General features: G+C 44.3%; 1 protein-coding gene and 1 long non-coding RNA gene across 21 annotated transcripts in view; one reads left to right on the top strand and one right to left on the bottom strand.

Annotated features, from left to right (window-relative positions):
- MYO5B (myosin VB) overlaps positions 1–23717 on the top strand; it is a 337885-nt gene that overhangs the window by 158881 nt on the left and 155287 nt on the right. For all 20 annotated transcript variants that reach the window (XM_081562009.1, XM_081562003.1, XM_081562010.1 and 17 more), the window contains one exon: positions 1161–1305. In XM_081562009.1, the coding sequence (XP_081418135.1) occupies positions 1161–1305 (145 nt within the window). The remainder of the gene's footprint in view (positions 1–1160; positions 1306–23717) is intronic.
- LOC145534489 (uncharacterized) lies at positions 1016–9029 on the bottom strand. Its single transcript, XR_014074665.1, has 2 exons — positions 8955–9029; positions 1016–4296 (listed from the first exon to the last, which is right to left on the bottom strand). It is a non-coding gene; the product is annotated as an uncharacterized LOC145534489 (long non-coding RNA).

Below are 23717 nucleotides of genomic sequence, written 5' to 3'. Positions count from 1 at the left end.
ACAAAAAGACAACCCACAGACTGAGAGAAAATATTTGCCAGTGATGTGACTGACAAGGGATTAGTCTCTAAAATTTACAAACAACTTTTGTTGCTTACCAGCATCAAAACAAACAACCCAATCAACAAATGAAAAGACCTGAATAGACATTTCTTCAAAGAAGATATACAGATGGCCAAGAGGCACATGAAAAGATGTTCAACATCACTAATTATTAGTGAAATGCAAATCAAAGCTGTAATGAGATACCACCTCACACCAGCCAGAATGAGAAAAACCCCAATCATGAGAAAAACCCCAAACAATAAATGCTGGAAAAGGTGTGGCAAGAAGGAAACTCGCCTACACTGTTGGTGGGAATGTAAATTGGTACAGCCACTATGGAGAATAGATGGAGGTTCTTTTTAAGTAACTAAAAGTAGAGCTACCATATATCGTTATGTTATGTTGCATATAACCCTGCAATCCCATTCCTGGGCTTATATCCAGAGAAAAATATGATCCGAAAGGATACATGCCTCCCAAAATGTCCATTGCAGCACTGTTTACAGTATTTAAGACATGGAAGCAACCTAAATGTCCATCAACAGAGGAATGAATGAAGAAGATGTGGTAAATATATACAATGAAATATCACTCATCCATTTAAAAGAATGAAGTAATGCCATTCGCAGCAACATGAATGGACCTAGAGATTGTCATCCTGAGTGAAGAAAGTCAGAGAAGGAGAAATATTATATGATATCCCTTATATGTGGAGTCTGAAAAGAAATGATACAAATGAACTTACAAACCAGAAAGGACTTACAGACTTAGAGAATGAACTTACGGTTGCCAGGATGAAGGATGTGGGGAAGGGGTATTTAGGGAATTTGGGATCAACATGTACACACTGCTGTATCTTAAATGGATAACCAACAAGGACCTACTGTTTAGCACTTGGAACTTTACTCAATGTTATGTGGCAGCCTGGTTGGAAGGGGAGGTTGGGGGAGAATGAACACACATATGTGTATGGCTGAGTCCCTTTGCTGTTCACATGAAACTCTCACAGCATTGTTAATCGGCTATACTCCGATACAAAATAAAAAGTTTTAAAACAAAGCTCATGTCAGGAGGCCGTCATGCTATCAGAATCTGACCGCACTGTCTATTCACAGGTATCGTGCTTGTTGCCATTAATCCTTATGATCAGTTGCCAATCTACGGTCAAGATGTCATCTATGCCTACAGTGGCCAGAACATGGGGGATATGGACCCCCACATCTTTGCTGTGGCGGAGGAAGCCTACAAGCAGATGGCCAGGTAAGAATAACCTTGGCCCAGAAGTCCCCCTGGGTAGTCGGAGGGCGGAAAGGGGAGTGTCCACCTTCTTCGGCTGCTTTTTCTCAGTGGTGGAGTGGTGATTCTGGGTTTGAAGTGTTTTGGAAACCAAATCAACCTCAGGTTCTTTTCTTAACCACATTTCCTCAAGTCTTCATCTTATTCTCGTGAACCTGAGCCTAGACATGGGGAGCAGTGCCGTTAACGCCTTGTGTCTCGTCTCTCCTTGACTTTCTTTTGGCCTCCTCGCCTCTTCTCCAGGTGTAATGAATCCATTTTATACCATCACCATTCATTTTACAGATCTCACTGAAGGCTCCGTTTTGAAGGAACAAAGACTCTGACAACTTCTTAAAATGCCAGGCATTTGGGGCAGAAATAGAAGCTTCAAATTAGCAGTCATGCGTAGTGGTTTCAGATTTTTAGCCTGAAAGTGGTGCTCTGTTTAGGCACTTAAGCAGATCGCATTTTGCTCTTCTTTTTCTAACTCTGAGAGATAGGTGCAGGTCTGTTTCATCAGAAAGTAGGCTAGGTGAGTGTATTAGTTAGGGTTTGAGTGAGTGTGTGTGTAGAGAGAGGGGTTTTTATTTTAAGAAATTGGCTCATGCAGCTGTGGGGGGTTCACATGTCCAAAATCTGCAGGATTAGGCTGGCAGGTTGGAGATGCAGGGAAAAGATGAATCAAGATTTTGAGTCTGAAGGCAGTCTACTGGCAGAATTCTCTTTGGTGGGGATGTCAGTTTTTTCTCTTATGACCTTCAACTGATTGGATGAGGCCTACTCACATTATGAAGAGTAATCTGCTTTACTCAATGTCTACTGATGTAAATGTTAATTTCATCTTAAAAAAAAACACCTTTATAGCAGTATCCAGACTAGTGTTTGGCCAAATGTCTGGAAATTGTGGCCTAGTCAAGCTGACACATAAAATTTACCACCACGCTGTTGTTCTTGAACTGTCAAGGTATAGTATAGGGAAAGATAGTTTTACCAAGGTTTTGGTGGAAATTCATTTTCCAGTTAACAGTAAAATGCTGGGTCCTTTCAGCTCAGTCTTTCTTGCCCCTTCTAGAGAATATCTTACAGAGCTAGCAGGAAAAGCAGGAGTGCTTTGTGGGGAGGAGGGCTTTGTAGAGAGGAGTGAGAGAGAATCCCATTTAAGATGGTCTGTGCTGCAGTGGATGTCAGAGTGCAATTTTCAGCCCAGTAAAAGTTTCCATGAGGAAAAACTATTCTGTAAGCTTCCTTACTAGATTATAATGTTTTGTTGCTGGCTATGGAGATTGGTATGTAAAAGATCTGCTTCCTTATAGAAACACAATGACCATATTCAATATAAGCAGTGATCAGAGAACAGAACAATATAATAAGTAGAATGATCTACAACTGTTTCGTTTCTCTAAAATGTGATAGATTGTAGAGCTAAAATGATCATGACCTTAGACCTCTCTAATGTCATAAAAAGACCACATACTGTGTTCTGGGCGTGACCGGGAGTCACCTAGCTGGTAAGCCATCGAGGCACACACGGCAGACTGAAGTGTGGTTCAGGGTCGTATCACGTGGCGGGGCAGGGTGAGGGGTGGTGTGATGCAGCACACGCCCCATCCTCATGCGCGTGCTCGGTGGCGGGGACCCGGGGCCTGGACCCGGGGCCTGGACAGGCTTCTGTATCTTGGGAGAAGCACTTAAGCAGAGTCCTCATTTGCTTCATACTGAATTACAGATGGTTTCCTTATGCTTCTAAAATGGAAGGTGACTATGGCCTGCTTCCGACGACTTCCTACCATGCTACAGGTTCTGCCAGCTCCCTGAGACTTGTCCTCTCATGGATGTCCTTGATACTAGTTTTCATCCCATTTTGCTCTCCTGGCTAGTTGCACTTAGATGTATCAGAATTTGGTTTTCTTTTTAAATTTTTAATTGGAGGATAATTACAATGTTGCATTGGTTTCTGCCACACAGCTTTTCTTTATCAGACTTCTTGAGGCTCCCCTACAGCTTTGAGAACCCTCTTGCCTCCAGCTTATTGATCCTCTTGACTAAATGCCTCCATTCTTCCTTTCTGCGCCTGAAGCTGTGCACATGGTTATTCTACTCTCAGGGTATTTCACTTGTTTGGGTCCTTGTTCATGCCCATTAGTGGGAAGGAACAGGGGTGGGCATCCAGGGTGATGGTGATACGATCTTGCTTAGGGGAATGCATTTGATGATTAAGGGGTTTAGATGTAAAAGTTGGACAAAGAATTGCTTCATTAAGGGTTTTCTTTAAGGTCTTAAGGTTTATAATCATTTTACCTACCGAGTCCCAGGGTGTAGAAAATAATACTGCTGAAATTCTTGTGCAATTTTTGCTCATGAATGTGCATAAGAAGTATAAGGCCAGCACACGTGGCTTGGGGTAGAGAGCTATTTTTGAATAAGTTCCATTGTCAGCAGCTCAGGGTTTCTGCTATTGATCCGAGGCGCATATTAGAAGCCCCAGCAGAGTCTTTGCAGGGAAAGAGGGAGACTCACTGTTCAGATGCAGGGATGGTTTTTGCTGTATTTCCATTATGGGCCTTCACTGTCAACTTTGAATACTAAACACACTCATTTTACAATTCGTCTGCCAACTGTGTGGTGTGCTTCCTGACTCATCAGTAAGTTGCTGAAGTGATTGTTACGTGGATCAAGTCGCCGTGGTCTAACACAGTGTGCTTTGAATCTGAGCCTCCACAACAGCTGGATGATTAAGGGTACAAGAGGCTAACCTTAACGACTCCCAGCCCATGGGGACAGTGACTCAGTTGGCCTTGGACTCAGCAATTCTTTCTCTTGATTCACTGTGGACTGGATTTTCTTTCTTGATGTGGTTCACTCTGGGTCTCTCCAACTTGTGATGCTTTGAGCGTATGAGGGAACTCTGTCAAAGCTTGAAGGGATAAATCCAGACCTTCATCCCCATCCCGAGAGTTCCTGCAGAGTCTTGTGCTAGAAAGGATGAGGAGACACGATGACAAGATGATTGGTTCACCGTCCCTATCCTTGTTGACCTCAGACTAGGCTTGAGAGTACATGGAGACTCACAGTGAATAAAAAGGCTGAAGTAGCATGAAACATCAAACTCGTGAATTCTGCCTTCTACGTAAGAACCTGTAGTTCCCTGTGAGAAATGGACTGACCATTGCTTTATTTCTGCTCCTCCCTTGTTCATGATCCAAAATGCCCTTTTTCTCACTTTTGCCTCCCCTGATTCTAGCCTCAGCTCCTGGGTATATCAGCCAACATTTGTAAAGTATCAGCGACTTGACAGGCTCCTTTCTAAGTGAACACTAGGAAATGTGAGACCTCTTCCCACTTCTTAAGGCGCCCACAGTCTTTTTGAAGAGAGAAGACACAGTAGACCAAAAAGCCTGTAACTGTAGGAAGTGTAAACCGAAGTCATGCTCAGGGTCATTTGAATTGAGTTTGGGGATGATTGTCACATCTGGTCCGAGAAACTGTAGCATTGAAGCCAAATCTTGATGAATTGGTCGGATATGTAGGGTAGATGCAGACGTCTAGGGGGGTGGAATAGAATAATCATTCCCCCAACAGTGGGACATTAAAAAGCATAAAACCATAACATTGGAGCACATGGTCACAAAAACGTAGCCACATGTGCTTCACACCGCTTAGGATGTTTGTAGTCGAAAAGACCCTCATAGGTGTTGGCAAGGATGTGGATAAGTTAGAATCCTGATACACTGCTAGTAGGAATGTAAGGTGGTGCAGCTGCTTTGCAAAATAGTCTGGCAGTTCTTCAAAAGTTTAGACAGTGTTATCACATGACTCAGCCATTCTACTCTTAGATATGAAAACACATTCCAAGAGAAATGAAAACATATTCACACAGAAACTTACCCACAGACATTCATATTTAATAGAATGTCCCCAGAGAATTGTTCACAGTAGCCAAAAGGCAGAAGGAAAAGACCTAAATATCCATCAACTGAGCAATCGGTAAATAAAATGTGGTTATATCCATACCGTGGAATATGGCACATAAAAAGGAATAAGATGTGGTACACAGTACCACAGGGATGAGCCTTGAAAACATGCTCAGTGAAAGAAGCCAGACATGAAAGATCACAGAGTGTGTGATTCCACTTATATGAAGTGTCCAGAATAGACAAATATATAGAGAGAGGTAGATTAGTGTTTGCCCAGGGCTGAAGGTTTGAGGGGGAATGAGAAGTGATTGCTGATCAGTATGTTTTTTTGGTTTTGTTTTTAGTGGTGGTGGGGGCTGGTGATGAAAATTTTCTGTAATTGATTGCGTGGATGGATGCACAGCTCCGCGAATGCACTGAAACCCATTGAATTGTGTACTTTAAATGGGTGAATGTGTGTTCTGTGAATTATATCGCAAAAAAGCTATTATTCACAAAAGGCATTGTCAGGGGACAGTGCCCAGGAAAGCTTAACCTATGTGATAAGTGGGTCTGGGGTTGGTGTGGACTATACAGTTAGAGACAGGGTGGCTGGACTGGGGTGGAACCTGAAAGCTGGGGTGAACTTTGGCAGAAAAGTGTGTTCTGTTAACACAGGGTACAGAAATGGTCAGTTAAGATTAGGAAACCTGGGTTAATCAAGTGAAACATCTGCCTTCAAGGGAGGGGCTTTCAGAGCAGCTATGTTGATATGCTTTCTGAGTCTCCAAGATGGAGATGCTTTATGCTGGATTTGCAAATCATATTTAGACACAAAACTGTTTTCAAAGATTATCTCAAGGACTCTTTGGGAAATGCTGGCTTCAAGTAATGGAGACATTCTAGAGCTTGTTAGATAAAGAGATAATATGACACCAGGGATATTCAAAGAGCGATGTTTCTCTGATGGGCCCTATTCCAAAATCTCTTCCTTCTCTCCATGTTCTGATACCATTTCCAAGGATGAGAACACCTTGTTGTGAGGAGCTTAGATTCTTTCAGACATACCTTGCCTATTTAAATGAACTCTGTGTAATGAATGGCAGTAGATGGTGAAGCTGGAATTCAGACCCAGTCTGTGTGCCCCGAAGCCCTTTGTACCAGCGGAGAAGCTGTACTCCCTCCATCAGTGGTGCCTGCGACTGGCCCTGGGTAGTCTTCCCAGAACAGAGCAGGCTGTGGTCCTTGGGGCCATGAGGGCTGAGGGATAGACCTTTTCCCTTGAGGTTTCACAAGAGTCTAAATTCCAGAGTGAGATGAGAGTCTCGGTGTATTTTCTAGCTCTGCTGGTGGGACCAGGCCATCTTACTCTACGGCCCAGGTCTGACCCTTTTCTTAAGGTTTTGTGTTCTTTTCTGAAAGAAAGTAGGGACAGTGTGAAGCAAATTCATTTGCTCATAGAGCTCACACATGTCCGTCTGGTTCTGCTATGCTGCGGGCTGTGACTAATAGTGAAAAATGGAATGGGATGCTCCTGGGGTCCTGGCAGGGGACATGCCACTCGGTACACCTGGGGCAGCCAGTGGACCACTCCTCTACCCCACCATGGGAGTGCTCCCAGAGAAGTCCTGACTGTGGAAATGTGCTGCAGAACGGAGAGGACACTGTACGTTTTCCATCTTCTGAGGTTCCCCCCCTCAAAAAAAGAATAGAACTGATGGCTTTATCTTCCTGATCATTAAGGTGGAATACTCTGGGATACCCAAGAACGGACTCAGGACACCGCAGGATCTCTTTTAGGCTGCAGACTTTGTGGAATTTGGATCTTTGGGGGAATCATTTTTAAAAGGAACTGCACATAGGTGACCTCAATTCACACTTTGCTTTGAGATCCAGTTTGAAGTAGGATGATGTCAGTTTCTTCCTTCCTTTTTGATGTAAGGTGGTTTATTATTCTGGGTTGTATAGTTTGGAGAAGTTTGGGATGTCAGGTACTTCCTGATCGAGCCTCATGTTTTCAGTGAGGAGAGCCAGGTTTCGTTTCTCTGTAAGGTGTTCGCTGTACAGGAGTGTCCAGGGGTCTGTCCCTGGTGATGTGTCTCCCACCCGCTGTATGTCCACGCACAAACCCTTTGGGCCTGAAGTTCTCAGCGCCTTCACTCTTTAAGGAGAACAGTGGCCCTGCCACCGAGAGAGACTTGGACCAGTGAGAGGTCATGAGGAACCTTTAAAAGTCATTGAACACTATAAAAATTGGAGGTGTGGCAGTCTGGACGGGAGAGGAGTTTGGGGGAGAATGGATACATGTATATGTGTGGCTGAGTCCATTTGCTGTCCACCTGAAACTATTACAACATTGTTAGCCAGTTATGCCCCAATGCAAAACAGAAAGTTAAAAATATGAGGGTGCTAATATTAAAGCTGACAGACAACTTCCTCAGCTGCTGTTAAATATAGTGAGCGATGGTATTGCTGGGGAGGTCAGTAGTTAGGGAACAATGACTTGCTGGATTTTTACAGTAAAGTCTTGAAACCATGACTTCATTCAGCCTTGACTTTGGGTGCAGTTTTGCTTTCCTTCCCATTCATTATGATTTCAAGTCAGAGCTCATCAGGACTCCGTCAGGACTAGGTTGCTTTAGGACAAGGTATAGGAGATGTTCAAGATGACTGAACACAGGAGTGACTTCCAGGCTCTTCTTTGGCACTATTGCTTATTTCTAGAACATACCCCGAGCCATTTGCTCTGTTCAGATTCTTCCCCGGGGTGCTGCCTTCCCTGGGCTCTCCTCCTGCACCTACTCTTCCCTACTCCCCTCGTCTCCTCTCCCTGCCCTCCCGCCCCAGCATGCCTGGACACACTCCTTTCCCTCCCCACGGTCCCCAGCACTAAAGGCCATAGCATTATTTTGATCCTTTATAATCTCTTAGATTGTATAGTTTCTTTATATTTCTGCCTATCCTGTTTAAAATTCTAGTTATATATTTTAGACTTAAATATAGGGGAAAGTTCAGTGTGCAGTGAATGTGGCTAATTATAACATCCCTATGTTAGAAGCTGCTGCTGCTGCTGCTGCTAAGTTGCTTCAGTCGTGTCCGACTCTGTGCAACCCCATAGACGGCAGCCCACCAGGCTCCGCCGTCCCTGGGATTCTCTAAGCAAGAATACTGGAGTGGGTTGCCATTTCCTTCTGCAGTGCATGAAAGGGAAAAGTGAAAGTGAAGTCGCTCAGTCATGTCTGACTCTTAGCGACCCCATGGACTGCAGCCTACCAGGCCCCTCTGTCCATGGGATTTTCCAGGCAAGAGTACTGGAGTGGGGTGCCATTGCCTTCTCCGATGTTAGAAGCAATGGATAGTAAATGTATATTGTCATCTCCTTTTAAAACTGTGAATTGCGAGGAGACTAGAAGTGGGAACTTCCCTGGCGGTCCAGTGGTCGGGACCTCGCCTTCCAGTGGAGGCTGTGTGGGTTCAATCCCTGGTCAGGGCACTAAGGGCCCACATGCCTCCTGTTGAAAAACCAAAACATAGAGCAGAAGCAGTATGGTAACAGATTTAATAAAGACTCTAAAAATGGTCCACATCCAAAAAAGTTTTTTTAAAAAGAATGAGACTGGACCATTTCCTTTGTCTAACTTCCGTGACACTGCGGAGGACATGTTACTAATAGTTTAGTCTCAAATCAAAAATCATAGAGCTGAAAGGTATTTTACTGGTAATCACTCTTTGCCTTACCTGGGGAATACAGCATGTTAGAAGGAGAGGGTCTGCAGTCGTCTGCCTGTTGTTGTTGTTCAGTTGCCCGGTTGTGTCCGACTCTTTGTGACCTCATGGACTGCAGCATCCCAGGCCTCCCTGTCCCCCCCCACCTCCCGGAGTTTGCCCACGTTCATGTCCATTGCCTCCCTGATGCCGTCCAGCCGTCTCATCTTCTGACACCCTCTTCTCCTTCTGCCCTCAATCTTTCCCAGCATCAGATAGGAATTGGTTAAGACACAGGGATGCGGGAGGACCACATCCTGGCAACTAGTCCTTTGGGTGCTGCTTGACCACTCCCAGTCCAGGTGGCTCTGTCTCTCAAATGTGTTCCATTTCTAAGAGTTTCCACTGTCGGAATCTTGCCATCACACCGCAGTCTACTCCTCTCTGATTGCCTTCACCCGGGGGGTCTGAGGGCTTCCCTGGTGGCTCAGATGGTAGAATCTGCCTGCAATGTGAGAGACCTGGGTTCTATCCCTGAGTTGGGAAAATACTCTGGAGAAGGGAACAGCAACCCACTCCAGTATTCTTGCTTGGAGAATCCCATGGACAGAGGAGCCTGGTGGGCTACATACAGTCCATGGGGTTGCAAAGAGTCAGATGGGGGGTCTGAGCTCTGCCCTGTGTGACTGTACAGGACAGCTGGCATTTTCTTACGCATGGCAGCCCCTCCCCCACTCTGGCTGAGCATCCTGGCTCCCACCGTCTTTCTGAGCGTGGCCTTCAGCCCCTCTCCCGCTGTGGGTCACCATGAACACTTACGGTCTTTCTGTCTGATATCTGTGGTCTCTGGACATGATCTGCCAGGTGAGCAGTCTTCCTCGCACGGAATTCCTGTTACAGAGCCTACAATCGCACCATGTTGGCAGGCATTTCATGTCGCAGATTTTTACTAAGTTTGCAAGCTGTTAAATTCCTATTTCTCCCCCCCATCCCCATCCACAGATGCACAAGAATTATTTTATTACCACTGTAATGAGATTTAATTGTCTGGCAATAAGCTACGCCTATTGAAAGTGCAGTCACACATGTTAAATTACATGTACAATTATACCGATTTTGATATATGCGTACATCCACGACACCATCACCATGACCCAGATAACGAGCATTTCCTTAACTTCCAAAAGTCTCCTTGGAAAAGGAAAACTTTTTCCACCCCTGCACTGCTGGAGATCAGTAGTCACTAATCTACTTTCTGTCACTATAAACAGAAACTTTCTTTAAGATATGTTGCCCTCATTCTTCACTTGCACAATTGATTTTTTATGTGCCGAGCAGGATTCATAGTTACCTGTATTAAATTTGACCTTTCGTGCCTGCTCTCCATTATTCCAGGGTATCTCTTTGACTCCTGACTTTCGCATCTGATATATTAGGTCTCCCTGGCTTGGCGCATGTGCAAATTTAACAAATCTTTTGTTTCCTTCCTTATCTGTTGAGGAGGAGGTATTAATCTCGCTGGATTCCTGTAACTTGCTGGAAGCAGTCCTTTTACTAAGAACTGATCATTTAAACTAGTAAAACTAAAAATTAAGTCAAGTCCTTACCTGTATTTTAAATCAGGTTAAAAGCTGTGCCCACTGGATTGGGCAGATGTGATTTTCTGGGGGGAGGGGGCTCATGTCTGAGGAGGTGGGCAAAGGAGACCCTAGTGAGCACCCCTAGCCTCACTGCTTCCTTCCCGTGTTTCACCTGGGCATGTTCTTTCATCTGAGGCGCCTCCTCCATTTGCTCAGCTGAACCAAGAGGACATGTATGTGTCCTTCTGTCCTCGGGTTATTGTAAGAAGTAGCCGGCGCTCCTCACACGTGAGCCTGAGCCGTGACTGAGCACCGGGCAGGGCCCAGCGGACACCCCTGCGCCCACCCCCCAGGTCCTGCTCATGACACAGCCTGGTCCAGCTGTCAGAGTCACGCTCGTCCCCGCACACCAGCTGCTTTCGGAATTCACAGTGGTGCGGACATGTGAATAAGATTTCGTTTTACAGGGTGTCTGAAATAATTTTCAGTTGAAGAAGCTAATAAAATGTGAAGCCTAGCAGGATGAAATGGCATTTCTATTTACATCGTGATAATGTCTTTCACGCCGTGTTAGCTACTCTTTCTTTTTTAGCTGCATAGTTTCATGTCTATATCCCGAAAGACAGTGTCTCTGGATGTCACCTGCTAATGTGTACAAGTTTAGTAGGAAAGGAAAATGCCAGGAAGCGAGGCGGCTCAGCTTCCAGGGACAGGACCGTCTGGGTTCTCAGAACATAGGAGCTGTGGGACCTTGGCAAGTCACTTAACCTCACTTTGCACCACTGCCTGCGTCTTTAAAACAGGGAAACACATTGTGTCAAAATCATCAGGTTGCTAGGATTAAATGAATTGATAAATGAAGAGTACTTAGAATGATTTCTGTAACAGAGTGAGTGCTCAGTAAGTGTTCGATCAGTGATGGTGGTAGTGATAGCCTAGTGATAATACTGATGAGTCGATGGTAAGTAATGTCATTATCATTTCATAGCAGCCAAAGGAAGGAAGTGCTGGAAGGAGCCATCAGTGCTGAGCAGGATTTCCTTTATATGTCACCCTCAGAGGACAGAAGCTCCTTCAGGGGCCAAGGGAATAGTAGAAGGCTGGCCATTTTGTGCAATTAATAATGTTCTCTTGGCCTTTTTTATAGGCTTATGTGTGAAATTAGAATTACAGAAGTTTAATAGGTGGTTGCCAATCTGGCTAGAGGAAATACAGCATCAATTGCATGATGTCTAAAGCTGTCTTTTGTCATATGCAGGAAGCCAACAGCTTTGAGATTTGAACTTAGAGTGCCACTCCTAGAAGAGTGTTAGAATGTGGACACCGCTGCCCTTCGGTGATGGCGTCTGTAAGCTTGTGTGCATGTGTGCTAAGTCCCTTGAGTTGTGTCCAACTCTTTGCGACCCCGTGGGCTGTAGTCCACCAGGATCCTCTGTCCATGGGATTCTGCAGGCAAGAAGACTATAGTGGGTTGCTACTTCCTCCTCCAGGGGATCTTCCCAAGCCAGGGACCAAACCTGGGTCTCCTGCATTGCAAGTGGATTCTTTACCACTGAGCCACCTGGGAAGCCCCATCTGTAAGCAAAAAAGGAAAGTGATAATGTGACACTGCAGGAATGGGGCGATTATTCGATAGTTTTTACAGGCATTTGCTTGAGAGACAGCTTGCCCACCATCACTAACTAAGCACGTGCTGAAGGCTGGAAAGCAGCTTTTCACAAGAGCGTGGAAGTGAGACCTGGTCTCTCCTGGTCCCTACGGTGGTGCATCGGTTGTTAGAGCAGCAGCTGGGCACGTTGGGTTTTGTAAGATTCACTGGAGTGTGGGAACAAAATTTTAGAACTTTATTTTTTTCACAGTCTTTTAAGATTTAAAATTCTGTTGGTGCATCTCTTATAATGTGCACAGTATATTAATACAGTAGCTTAGAAATTAATTTATAAATTCATATTTCTGGGGGAGCTGGCTCACAGTTTTCCTTATAGATGGGAAAAAAGAGAAAACTGGTTTAGTGCCCAGGGCAGTGTCTAAAGCCATACATAGATGCAGTGGTCTTTGTGGACTAGTTCATGGTCCACAGAGGAAATCTGTCCCCTGGCCCCCTGCTGGGGTTCTTCTTGGTGGGCTACAGTGGGGAGAAGGTGAGAGAAGGTGGCTGGCTCCGTGTAAGCCTTCCCTGTCATGGGACATAGAGCATGGTCACTATTCCTATCAGTGTCACGTTTGTTGACTGGGTTAAAGAGCCCTGCTCTCTTGAAAACGTATATATGAGCATTTGTAAAATTAGATAGCCAGTGGAAACTTGCCGTATGAGGCAGGGAGCTCAGATCCGGTGCTCTGTGACAACCTGTGCTGTGCTTCTTCGTGTCTGCCTCTTTGAGACCCCGTGGACTGTTGCCCGCCAGGCTCCTCTGTCCATGGGGATTCTCCTGGCAAGAATACTGGAGTGGGTTGCCATGCCCTCCTCCAGGAGCTCTTCCCCTCCCAGGGATCGAATCCAGGTCTCCTGCACTGCAGGTGGGTTCTTTACCATCTGAGCCACCAGGAAAGCCCCTGTGACAATCTAGAGGGGTGAAATGGAGTGGGAGGTGGGAGGAAGGATCAAGAGGGAGAGGACATACCTATACCTGTGACTGATTCATGTTGATGTATGGCAGAAACCAACACAATATTGTAAAGCAAAGATCTTCCAATTAAAAATAAGTAAATTTAAATTTTAAAAAAGAGCACTGCTCTCTTAGTAGCTCTCTGATTACATTAGAACACAGGTTCCAGTGTAACAATGGACAGTGTTTTGTCTCAAAAAAGGAAAAGAAGAAAACCTTGGGGAGGTCCTTTATAATGGAGATCAGTTGTTAGAATTCAATCCTAGCACCATCCTTGCCCATGGAGGGAATAAACAAAGGCTCCCCCAAAGGGCTTCATTTCAGAGTCACAGAGGAAATCTACCCACCCCCCGCCCCAACACACACACATAGCTGCTTTATTGAATCAGAATTTCACGGGTGAAACCAAATTATCTTTTTAAACTCTACAACTGATTCAGAAACTATCGTCTTTGGACACATGTTTGGGGAACTTTTAGAATAGATGAGTCTCTCTGATCTGGGGGATCCAGAACTGGTGCCCACGAAAAGAATCCATGTCACAGGTGTTAAGAGCCTCCTCAGTCTTTAAGCTCTGCTTGGTCACTTTTAGCATCTCAGTTGGAATTAAGGATCTGAGAGTAGACTTTGATCAAGGAAAGAAGTTATGGAATTTGAAAGCCTATTAGAAATGGGGAGAAAAATCTTTGGATCCTCCAAATTTAGCAGATGCCTAGCTTTCTGCAGTGACTCTCAACCCTGCCTGCACAGGAGAATTACCTGGAAGGTTCTAAACCACCCATGGCCAGGCCTCACCCCTAGAGGTCAGGTTAATCACATGGTGCTCAGGTTGATATAAACACTCCCAGATGCTATCTTAGTGAAGCTGGGTTAAGACCTTTGTTGAAACCATCTGTGTAACATAGGTGCTCCATCTGGTCTTTGCCACCAGCAGAGTTTTAGGGCATGAGCGGACTCTTTTGTGCACAGGGAACGTTGTAGAAAGTGCACAGGCCATGCAGCATGTCCAAGAGAAAGCCCTGTGTTAGTGACCTTTAGAAACAGTGGACAGATTTAAAAGCAAATGCATTTTGAGTCTGCCTGGCTCCTGCCCCCCTCATAGATCAATGATTTTGGAAGCCAGAGGAGGGGCACCTACAGCCAAAAAATGTTGGAAATTAATTCAGTCCTCTGTATTCCCAGAACTAGAGAACAAAACGCCTCATGATTGATGACCTGCTTTTAAGAAGATATCCCTTTTGGTTGAAGGGGAGTTAACCTTCTTCTGAAGAGCAAGTACCAAGAGTACTTAGAAGTATGGGATGTCTTTTTAGAAAATGCCTTGGACCTAGTAACAGAGTGATAAAGAGCCAGGGGGACATCCTAGTATCCAGCACCTTCTAATTAGTTATCCTTAGAGGCTAACAATAGTTTACCCCAACCCTGTGCTTACGGAGAGGTTACTGGGGACATATTAATAAATGTAGATGTGTGAACTATGTAGTGTCTAGCTGCATTTAGCTTAAACATGTAGTACCAGCCTTCAGTTAAGATATCGGGGATCAATAAATGCTCACTTCAGTTGGTCTGCTTCCCCACTGGGTCGTTGGGCTCCTAGAGTTTTATTCCATTTGTCATTGCACATATTGATCCATCATAATTGCCTGATGTGTAGGAACTCTAGCTCAGCAACCTAATTGCCTGATGTGTAGGAACTCTAGCTCAGCAACCCAAGGCAGAGATTTTTCTTCCCAGTTGTATGAGGCTGTCATTTCTACAATGCTGTTCACTTTACTTGCTTGTATTTATAGATCTTCTTATTTTATTTTTCAGAGTATATGTTCATGAAATGCACAGAACTTTTAAGAGTTACGCACTTGGAGTTGGAAAGCTTTTGAGGTCATATTATCTAGGACGGGGGTTCCTTTTCAGCATCGTCAGTGTTGTGGTACTTAGTCTTTCTGAAAAGTTCTAGACCCCCTCATTCCACTGTTTGAAACTTAGAGGTGAGCGGATATCTTACTGTCGCTTACTCCCACCCTAGACAGTTCCTGCCTCTTTTCTGGGGTAGCCAGCAGAGTAGACTGGTCTGGGAATGCACCTTTAGTCTTTTCTTCACTAAGCAAGACTCTTTCTGGTCTGGCTAGCATTCCTCATGTGACAGTTCAGAATCCTGTTTGACTTCCTTTGAATACATTCCAGTCTTTCAGTATACCTCATGAAATGTGGCATCTGTAGTTAAGCTAAGAGTGCAGATCTAGACTGACCAGAGAAGAAGTCAGTGGCCATCTCCTACTATCCTGGGACATAAATACTTGGGGGCTGGATTAATGGAAGTTTACTAATAGTTTCTTGCTGTGATGATGGATAATGAGTCAACCAAAATCGTCCAGTGCTTCCCATCCACACTGTGGTTCTGGATGATGATCACAGTTTGGTACCAACCATTGTGAGTCTGTTGTGGACCCGCTGTGATTGGAGACCCTGTCCAGATCACATTGCCAAGTGACAGTGTCCATTTAAGCATAGAGGTTACCAGAACCCTCTCCTGGTTCCCCTCACTTCACAACCCGAGTTCTCTTTGTCTATGACTTAACAGTGAAACCAGTGTTCACTTTCCCCTAAGCCTGGCTCTTGATTTCAGAGTGGAAATTTAACAAACTTTTAATTAATTTCTCACAATAGCAAGCAGAATTCCAAGACAGTTACCATGCTAGGTACTCAGAAATCATGTTCTGACAGTCAGAAGGTGAACTTTGGCACTTTTCCTTTGTCTTTACTATGTGTTAGTGGAGCAGTTGTGTCCGACTCTTTGCGACCCCATGGACTATAGCCTGCCAGGCTCCTCTCTTCATGGAATTCTTCAGGCAGGCATACTGGAGTGGGTTGTCATTCCCTTCTCCAGGGGATCCTTCCAACCCAGGGATTGAACCCAGGTCTCCTGCATTGCAGGTGAATTCTTTACCATCTGAGCTGCCAGGAAACCCTTTGTCTTTGCCTTCCAAAGCCTGGCTCTTGATTTCAGAGTGGAAATTTTAAACTTTTAATTAATTTCTCACAATAGAAGGCAGAATTCGAAGACAATTACCATGTTAGGTACTCAAAAATCATGTTCTGACAGTCAGAAGGTGAACTTTGGCATTTTTCCTTTGTCTTTAGTATATGTTAGTGCAGCAGTCATGTCCGACTCTTTGTGACCCCATGACTGTAGCCCGCCAGGCTCCTCTGTCCATGGAATTCTTCAGGCAAGCATACTGGAGTGGGCTGTCATTCCCTTCTCCAGGGGATCCTCTCAACCCAGGGATTGAACACAGGTCTCCCGCATTGCAGGTGGATGCTTTACCATCTGAGCCACCAGGAAACCCTTTATCTTTGCCTTCCTGTTATAACAATCCTAATCATCCGGAGACAAATGAATGCCTTGAGTTGAGGAAGGAGAATGCTATGTAAAGGAAATGTAAAAGAGGAAAGTACATTAGTGTGTCTCAAAACTCTTTCCCTACTTTGTTGATATGCATGATAACAACATAGAATGTTCCTTAAGATCATAAATGAGATATGAGCAGTACTTTATTGTTATTGCAGCACTAACTCAATTTTATAGGTTTGTCAGTGGAACCACAGAAGTCATGTATCTTGCCTAAGGCACGTAGCTCGTAGTTAGCTGGGATGATGTGACCCTGGGCCCCTTAATTTCCAACCCCATGCTCTTGGCCACTCTGGTCCCCTGCCTCCCTGGAAAAGATGTTTCCTGGGTTTCTGGCTTGGGAAACTGGGTAGATAGAAGTTATACCTGCTGAGACCAGAAAGATGTGGGAAGGGTATAGGAAGCGCTTTTTATTTGGGAGTTGTTTCATTCATGAGCCCCCACCCCTGATATCCAAATAAAGCTATCTAGTGGTTGAACCTATGATAGAATTGAGAGAAGTCTTGGCCTATAGGTGGGGCTTAAAGCCTTGGGAATGGATGATGTTACCCTGGGAGAGATTGTGGAGACAAGTTATCAGAATCTAACCCCGAGGAAACTGGGCATTTAGAGATCTGGTGGAGGAAGAAGAACCTGAAGGAGGTGATGATCACCCCTTATAGGTGATGGGGTTTGTGCCTTCTTCTTGGGGGCAGTTGGGAATGTAGCTAAGAGTCTTGTTAGGCACAAATGGGGTGGAGGTGTGGAGCCCTCCACTGACTGGGCTTTGCACTGATGGTGTTACCACCTTGACTGGATGTGACTTAGGAACCAGGAGCAGCCTGCAATGGGCCTGGCAGTCCTGTGCATCCAAGAATTGCCTCCCATCCTGCCTTCCATTGCTCTGCCCCAAAATGCTCAACATGATCTTTAACATCCTTTGTAACACTCACGTTTATACTGCCCTTTAGTTTTCAGGTGTTTTTGTCTCCCTTACTTCATGACTCCCCACTGAAACTCAAGGAGCGTGGAAAGGTAGGCTGTTGAGACCTGAGACTCTAAGGGGCTTGATCAAAGTCACCAAGCTCGTGAGAGGCAGAACTGGTGCTAGAATTCCTTCTGCTGCTGCTGCTGCTGCTCCAGGGCTCCTGCTGTTTTGTTCCCTTCTGTGTGTCTGTATGGCTGAATCTGGAGAACCTGGGTTTGTAGCAGAATTCCTGCAGCGGGGCTGAACTTGCGCTAATGAACTTGCTCCATCTGATGGGAAGTTGTCATGGTTGCTGCGTGATGGTGTCTGCTGGGAGGCTGTGTGAGCTGCCGTGTTGGATGCCTGACTGTTCTCTGTGGATGACCATAGAGCAGGAGATAATTCATTGGTGGTGGATCCCCATATATGTACTCTAGAGTGCAGAGCCAGCAGTGGGTCTCAAGCAAATACTCTCTTTGCTTTTCCCCTGTTCTTATCATTTCTCTGCACATTTGATGTACCCCATCTCTATGTATGTGCACAACTTCTGGGTGAACCTAAAGAAGGCTCTGGGTACCAAAGTATCTGCCCTGGAGATGTCCGCAGCCCTTTAAATTCTCAGAGTAGATGAGTAACTATTTAATATTAACTAGATGACTGACCAAAGATTCTCCTGTGTAAAAATATCTGTCTCCTTGGCATATCACTTTATTTAAAGTGTTACCCTATTTCTCAGCTATGACTCAAAAAAAACTATTAAAATATATGTGTTATCTGAAAGAGAAAATGTCCTGTATGTCACAGCTTTCAAATATAACTCAAGTCTAATGCCTTCAATTTCTACCACCACAGGCTCAGTTTAGGGTCTCATCTTCCATTTGGGTTAATGCTGCAGCCTCTGAAGGGGCCTCAGTCTTGCCTGTGTTTCTTTTCTTAACTCCCAAGTCCATCCCCTATGCTACAGGGGAGGAAGAAGTGTTTGTGCATGTTTGTTTTCTAATGGTTTCAGAATGTTAAAATGCTGATGGGAAGGAACTAGCTGGGAAAGAGAGGTTGGGAGGGGGTGGGGAGACGGAGAAAGGGGGTAACTGGTAGTGGAGTCCCTGACACTACCAGCTTTGGTGGAGTGTGGCTGGTAGTGTGGTGGCTCTTACAGAGCCAAGACACTGAAATTTAGCTCTGAAAAGGTTGTTGTTGTTGTTGTCGTTCAGTTGCTTAGTCGTGTCCAACTCTTTGCAACCCCATGGACTGCAGTATGCCAGGCTTCCCTGCCCTTCACTATCTCCTAGAGTTTACTCAAACTCATGTCCATTGACTCGATGAAGCTATCCAACCATCCTGTCCTCTGTTGTCCCCTTCTCCTCCTGCCCTCAATCTTTCCCAGCATCAGGGTCTTTTCCAGTGAGTCGGCTCTTTGCGTCAGGTGGCCAGAGTATTAGAGCCTCAGCATCAGTCCTTCCAATGAATATTGGAAGACATGGGGGTGGGATCCAGAGCCAAGATGCTGACATTTGCCTCCAAGAAGGTAGGATTCTCCAGTTGTTAGAGAAAGAGCAGAGAAAAGCTGGGTGCTGATGCTGCAGGAAGGTTGGTAGACATGTGTCAGGAAGTTGAACTGTTCTAGGCTTTTTCCTCTCAATTCCTGATATTTTAGCACATGGTAGGTACTGACATGTTGGATGAATCACATGTGGACTTTAATGTCTCTCATAATGGAGATGTGGCCAAGGAATCCCCAGATAGGAATAAGTCACATGTACTTGGGGAAAAGAAAGCTTGAACCTGAACCTGCTGTGTGTGCTGTGAACCAACTGATGCACAGTTGGTGCAAAGGCGAGTGAGCAGCCAGATGAGATGACTGAACCTCTGGAGGGACAGATGCTAAGAGGGTGGCGATGGTGCTGCAGCGTTTCCAAGAGCCTGCGGCAGGTGCCTTTGGTGAGCAGGAGTGTGGTGTTGAAGACGCAGTGGATCTGGTACCTCTGCTTGGTCGGTGGCTATAGTCTCTCCCCCAGGTTCCCTTACACTTGTCACAGGTGGGATAGAGAGAATCAGACTTTGACAGCTGCAAGCATGCTTAGATATTTTTCTGTCTAACCTGTTTATTTTACAGAAGATGAAATGGTGTGCCAAGGAGGAGAGGAGACTGGCTAGGCCCTGCACTGAATTTGTGCTGAGGCCCCAGGGTACTAGACACCAAGGCCAGTGCTCCTTTTAGCCTTCAGTGGAAGGGCCAGCTCCCCGGGCCATAGTCAGACCCACAGATCTTCCTGCGTGTGTGTGTATGTGTGTGCGTGTGTGTTGATATGAACTGAGAATGACCTCACGCCCCGTGTTTCTCATGCTTGACCAAGATGATCATCAGATTTGGCCCTTCATGATGAATGTGAGACTTTTCTCAAACACATGGCCTCAAAGAAATGAGTTTTAAACTGTACATTGAATGAAAAACCTAAGAAATTAAAACATTAACATCTTTTATTTTTAAGACTTTTTAAGAACAGTTTCAGGTTCACAAGACTGAAAGGAAGGTACAGAGATTTACCATATATCCTCTGCCCCCATACATGTATCGCTCCCTCATTATCCACATCTGCTGCCAGAGTGGTCCATTTGTTATAACTGATGAACCTATATTGACTCATCATAACTGTAAAGCCTGTAGTTTATCTTAAGGTTCATAGTTGGTGTCATTCTTGGTGTTGTATACTCTATGGGTTTGAACAAATGTGCAGTAACATGTATCCATCATTATGGTGTCATGTGGAATATTTTCACTGTCCTAATAAAAAGTCCTCTATGTTTCACCTATTCATCCTTCACCACCCCGATCAACCACTGATCTTTTGACAGTCTCCATAGTTGTATCTTTTCTAGAATGTCATATAGTTGGAATCATACAGTATGATGCCTTTTCAGATTGGCTTCTTTAGTTGAGTAATATACATTTAATTTTCCTCCATGTCTTTTCATGGCTTGATATCTCATTTCTTTTTAGCACTGATTAATATTCCATTTTCTGGATATGCTACAGTTTATCCATTCACCTGCTGAAGAGCATCTTAGTTGCTTCCAAGTTTGGGCAATTATGAATAAAGCTGCTGGAAATAGCTGTTTGCAGTTTTTTGTGTGGATATAAGTTTTCAATCAATGTATCTTTTAAAGGAACATGCTACATGCAAATGTAAAGTTTTTCATAGCATAAGGAAAGTAGACTAAAATGGGTAGAAGTACCATCAAACAAAAGGATATGAGTGACTAAAGGGGGAAAAAACCACTCTAAAAGCATCCCATTTGAACTCATATTTGAGGTTGGATGATAAAAACAGAAACAAAAGAACTACCTGAATAGTCATTGAAATTCCCAGATCAGATCCTATGTTAAGAGATGCTTGAATTTTCCAAAATTGAAAATTTAACATTGTGGTATGTTTTAGGAGTTAGGAAAGTCAAATCAGTCTACAGTCAGTTTTTTTTTTTTTTTTAGCAGTTGATAAATACTTGACATAAAAGGTGAACGGTTTTATTTGTCAGATAAAATACCTCAGAATTAAGGAATTTAATTAATACATCTTAGCTGATTAAAAATGGCACCAAAAATAACTTATTAGGGACTGAGGAGATTGGAATTGTTCCTGAATAGTATGCTGTCTCAGCTTTTACACTTAATCTTAGCCAAAAGGCCGAGAAGCGATTGCTCTTACCTTTTGACACAACCGGTAGATTTTGATGAGCTCACAATGAAGGGGATTTTCAGTGCCTATCCTTCAAGAAAATCTGCAAAGCTACTATTATAACCAAGAAAAATTTAAACATGTTCACACTTAACACTGTACATGAATATTTCTATTTACCTGTAATACCCCCCAAAGTGGCAACAACCCAAATGTCCTTCAACTGAAAAATGAAAAATAAAAGTGGTATATCCATACAACAGAATGTTGTTCGGCCTTAAAAATTAGGAGTGAAGAATTGACACATGCAATAACATGGATAAACTTTGAAAACATTATACTAAATGAAAGAAAGCAGTCAGAAGATCATGGTTCCCTTCATATGAAAGTTCAGAATAGGGAGAGGCAGAGGGTAGAGGCAGAGAGTGGATTAGTGAATGCCTGGGGTCAGGGGGACTGATGGGAAGTGACTGGGAATGGACAGAGCTTCTTTTTGTAGTGACGACCAAGTTCTCAAGTTGTTTTTGGTGATGGTTGCACAATTCTGTGAACATACTAAAAGTCTTTGAATTGTACAGTTTAAATGGGTGAACCATATGATATTTGAATTATATCTTAGTAAAGCTGTTACCCCCCTCCAAAGGAATTAATAAAAGGCAGAAAGCAGATGTAGAGATGCTGTTTTACAGAAAAGGTGAGCAGGAACTACGTTTCTTAGATGGGAACACTTGATATCATCATGCTAGACTTGATAAATGAGGTTGAGACAGGTGGGATGAGAACAGGGAGATAACTGTGAATAATATTATGTTGTGAAGAATCCTGTCCAAAAACATTTGTTTGTAGTTGAGTAGGTATACACCACCTGGAGAACAATTCAGTATCATACATGCTAATCAATATGTATGTAAATCCTTTTATTTTAAAGAGAGGGTTTCTCCAAGTCATAAGCTGGATTGCAAAATTTAAGCTTCGTTATAAAACAAAGATTTAACAAGAAAACATTTAGGTCTTGGGTTCATATAGGACTAGATCCTGAGGGTCAGGCACAGCAAGGAAATGAAGCCAAAAGAGAAGAGGATTAAAGAGAAAACATTTGAGCAGCTGGGCGGAAGGGCCCATCTCAAACTCAAGGTTGTTGACTCTCTGAACTTGCTTTCCTGGGTTCTGAAGGCCTTGCCTGCTGCCTGACACCTCTCATCTTTGGCCGTTTCCTTGTGTCCCTTTCCAAGAGTCAAGAAGCCTGACCATGACTCAGCAAAATGCACCAGGCTGTGGTTGCTGAGCAGGTTGGCCAAGTAAGCCTCCCAGTCTTGGAGCCTTGTAGTACTTCCAGGCCCCGCAGGGGACTGTGGTATCAGGAAGAATGTTAGGATGCTCCAGGTCAGCGTTTTATGAATATGGGGTGGCGTACAATCTAGGCACTCAGATCAGGGAAGGAAAACGTGTTGCTTCCAACGGAAGCACCTCCTTCCAATGGGAGCACCTCCTTCCACAGGTGGCGCTCACTCACAGCCCGGGTGTAGGGAGGAGTGCTCCAGTAGATGAGGTGATAGTTGTGGCTTCCTGGGTCCTCACAGATAGCTGATAACTTACTCCCAGGAATCTGGGCTTCCATCTCCCTGAGCACACCTGCTGCTCCAGTAGTGTCTGTAACTTACAATTTAAAATGCCTGTGGATCTTGATAAATGACACTAAAAATAACGCTAAAAAAGATTTCACCATTTGGGATTTTTGCAACTGACGAGGGACTTATTCACAACCATTAGTAAAAACAGCCAGATCGTAGCATTTAAGCTTTATTAAAGGAAAGCCTAGAATGTATTTTTCTTTTTTTTAATGATTTGAACAGCAAGCAAATTCTGGTCCTGGGAGTATTTGAGGATTGCTTTAATTAAATTACCCAGTCCCTAAAAGCCTGAGAATATTCAGAACTCAAAATCTTCCCAAAGTCAATTAGCTGCATTAGAACAGTCCTTCTGCTGGTAGGGAGACATTGTCGAATTTTTGACACAAAAGGAAGTTTATTGTAACATCGGATTCTTTTCCCCCCAACAAGGAAGGTTTTTACATAAACTACCCTGAACCTCTCTCCCTCCCCCCAACTCGTCCTTCAAGGAAAGACAAGCGGAAACTTTTCTAAGTCGCCGTCCCATAAAGCCACTGCACAGCTAATTCCTAACTCTGAGCTTCTCTTCAGTCGCTGAAAACTTCTAGCTCTTAGTAAAGATGAACCTCAAGGCAGTCAACATTGACATCTAACAAGATTCTTCAGGGGTCTTTCTCTCGGGTCTCAGCCCTCTTGGATCTTAGACTGTTGGAGTTCTCGTCTGTACTTTGCAGCACAGTCGCTGTTCTTTGTTCTAGCTGTGCTGGGTGTCCCTCTGAGTGTCAGCTCCTCAAGGGAGCTGTTTTCATCTACTTACTTGGAAAGCTCAAAATGGGACCCCATGCAGGTATGTAGTAAAGAATCACCACCTGACTGGTGGGCAGCTGAGTCCACCTTTCCCATCATCATGGTTTTTTTTTTTCCTCCCCTTTTGACTCCTGAGAGGTTTATAGACACTCAAGTTGGCCTTCAAG

This window comes from Giraffa tippelskirchi, chromosome 14 (genome assembly GCF_054371585.1).
Source record: "Giraffa tippelskirchi isolate mGirTip1 chromosome 14, T2T-mGirTip1v1.2.pri, whole genome shotgun sequence".
NCBI lineage: Eukaryota > Metazoa > Chordata > Mammalia > Artiodactyla > Giraffidae > Giraffa > Giraffa tippelskirchi.
This window is presented reverse-complemented; position numbering and strand designations above follow the sequence as displayed.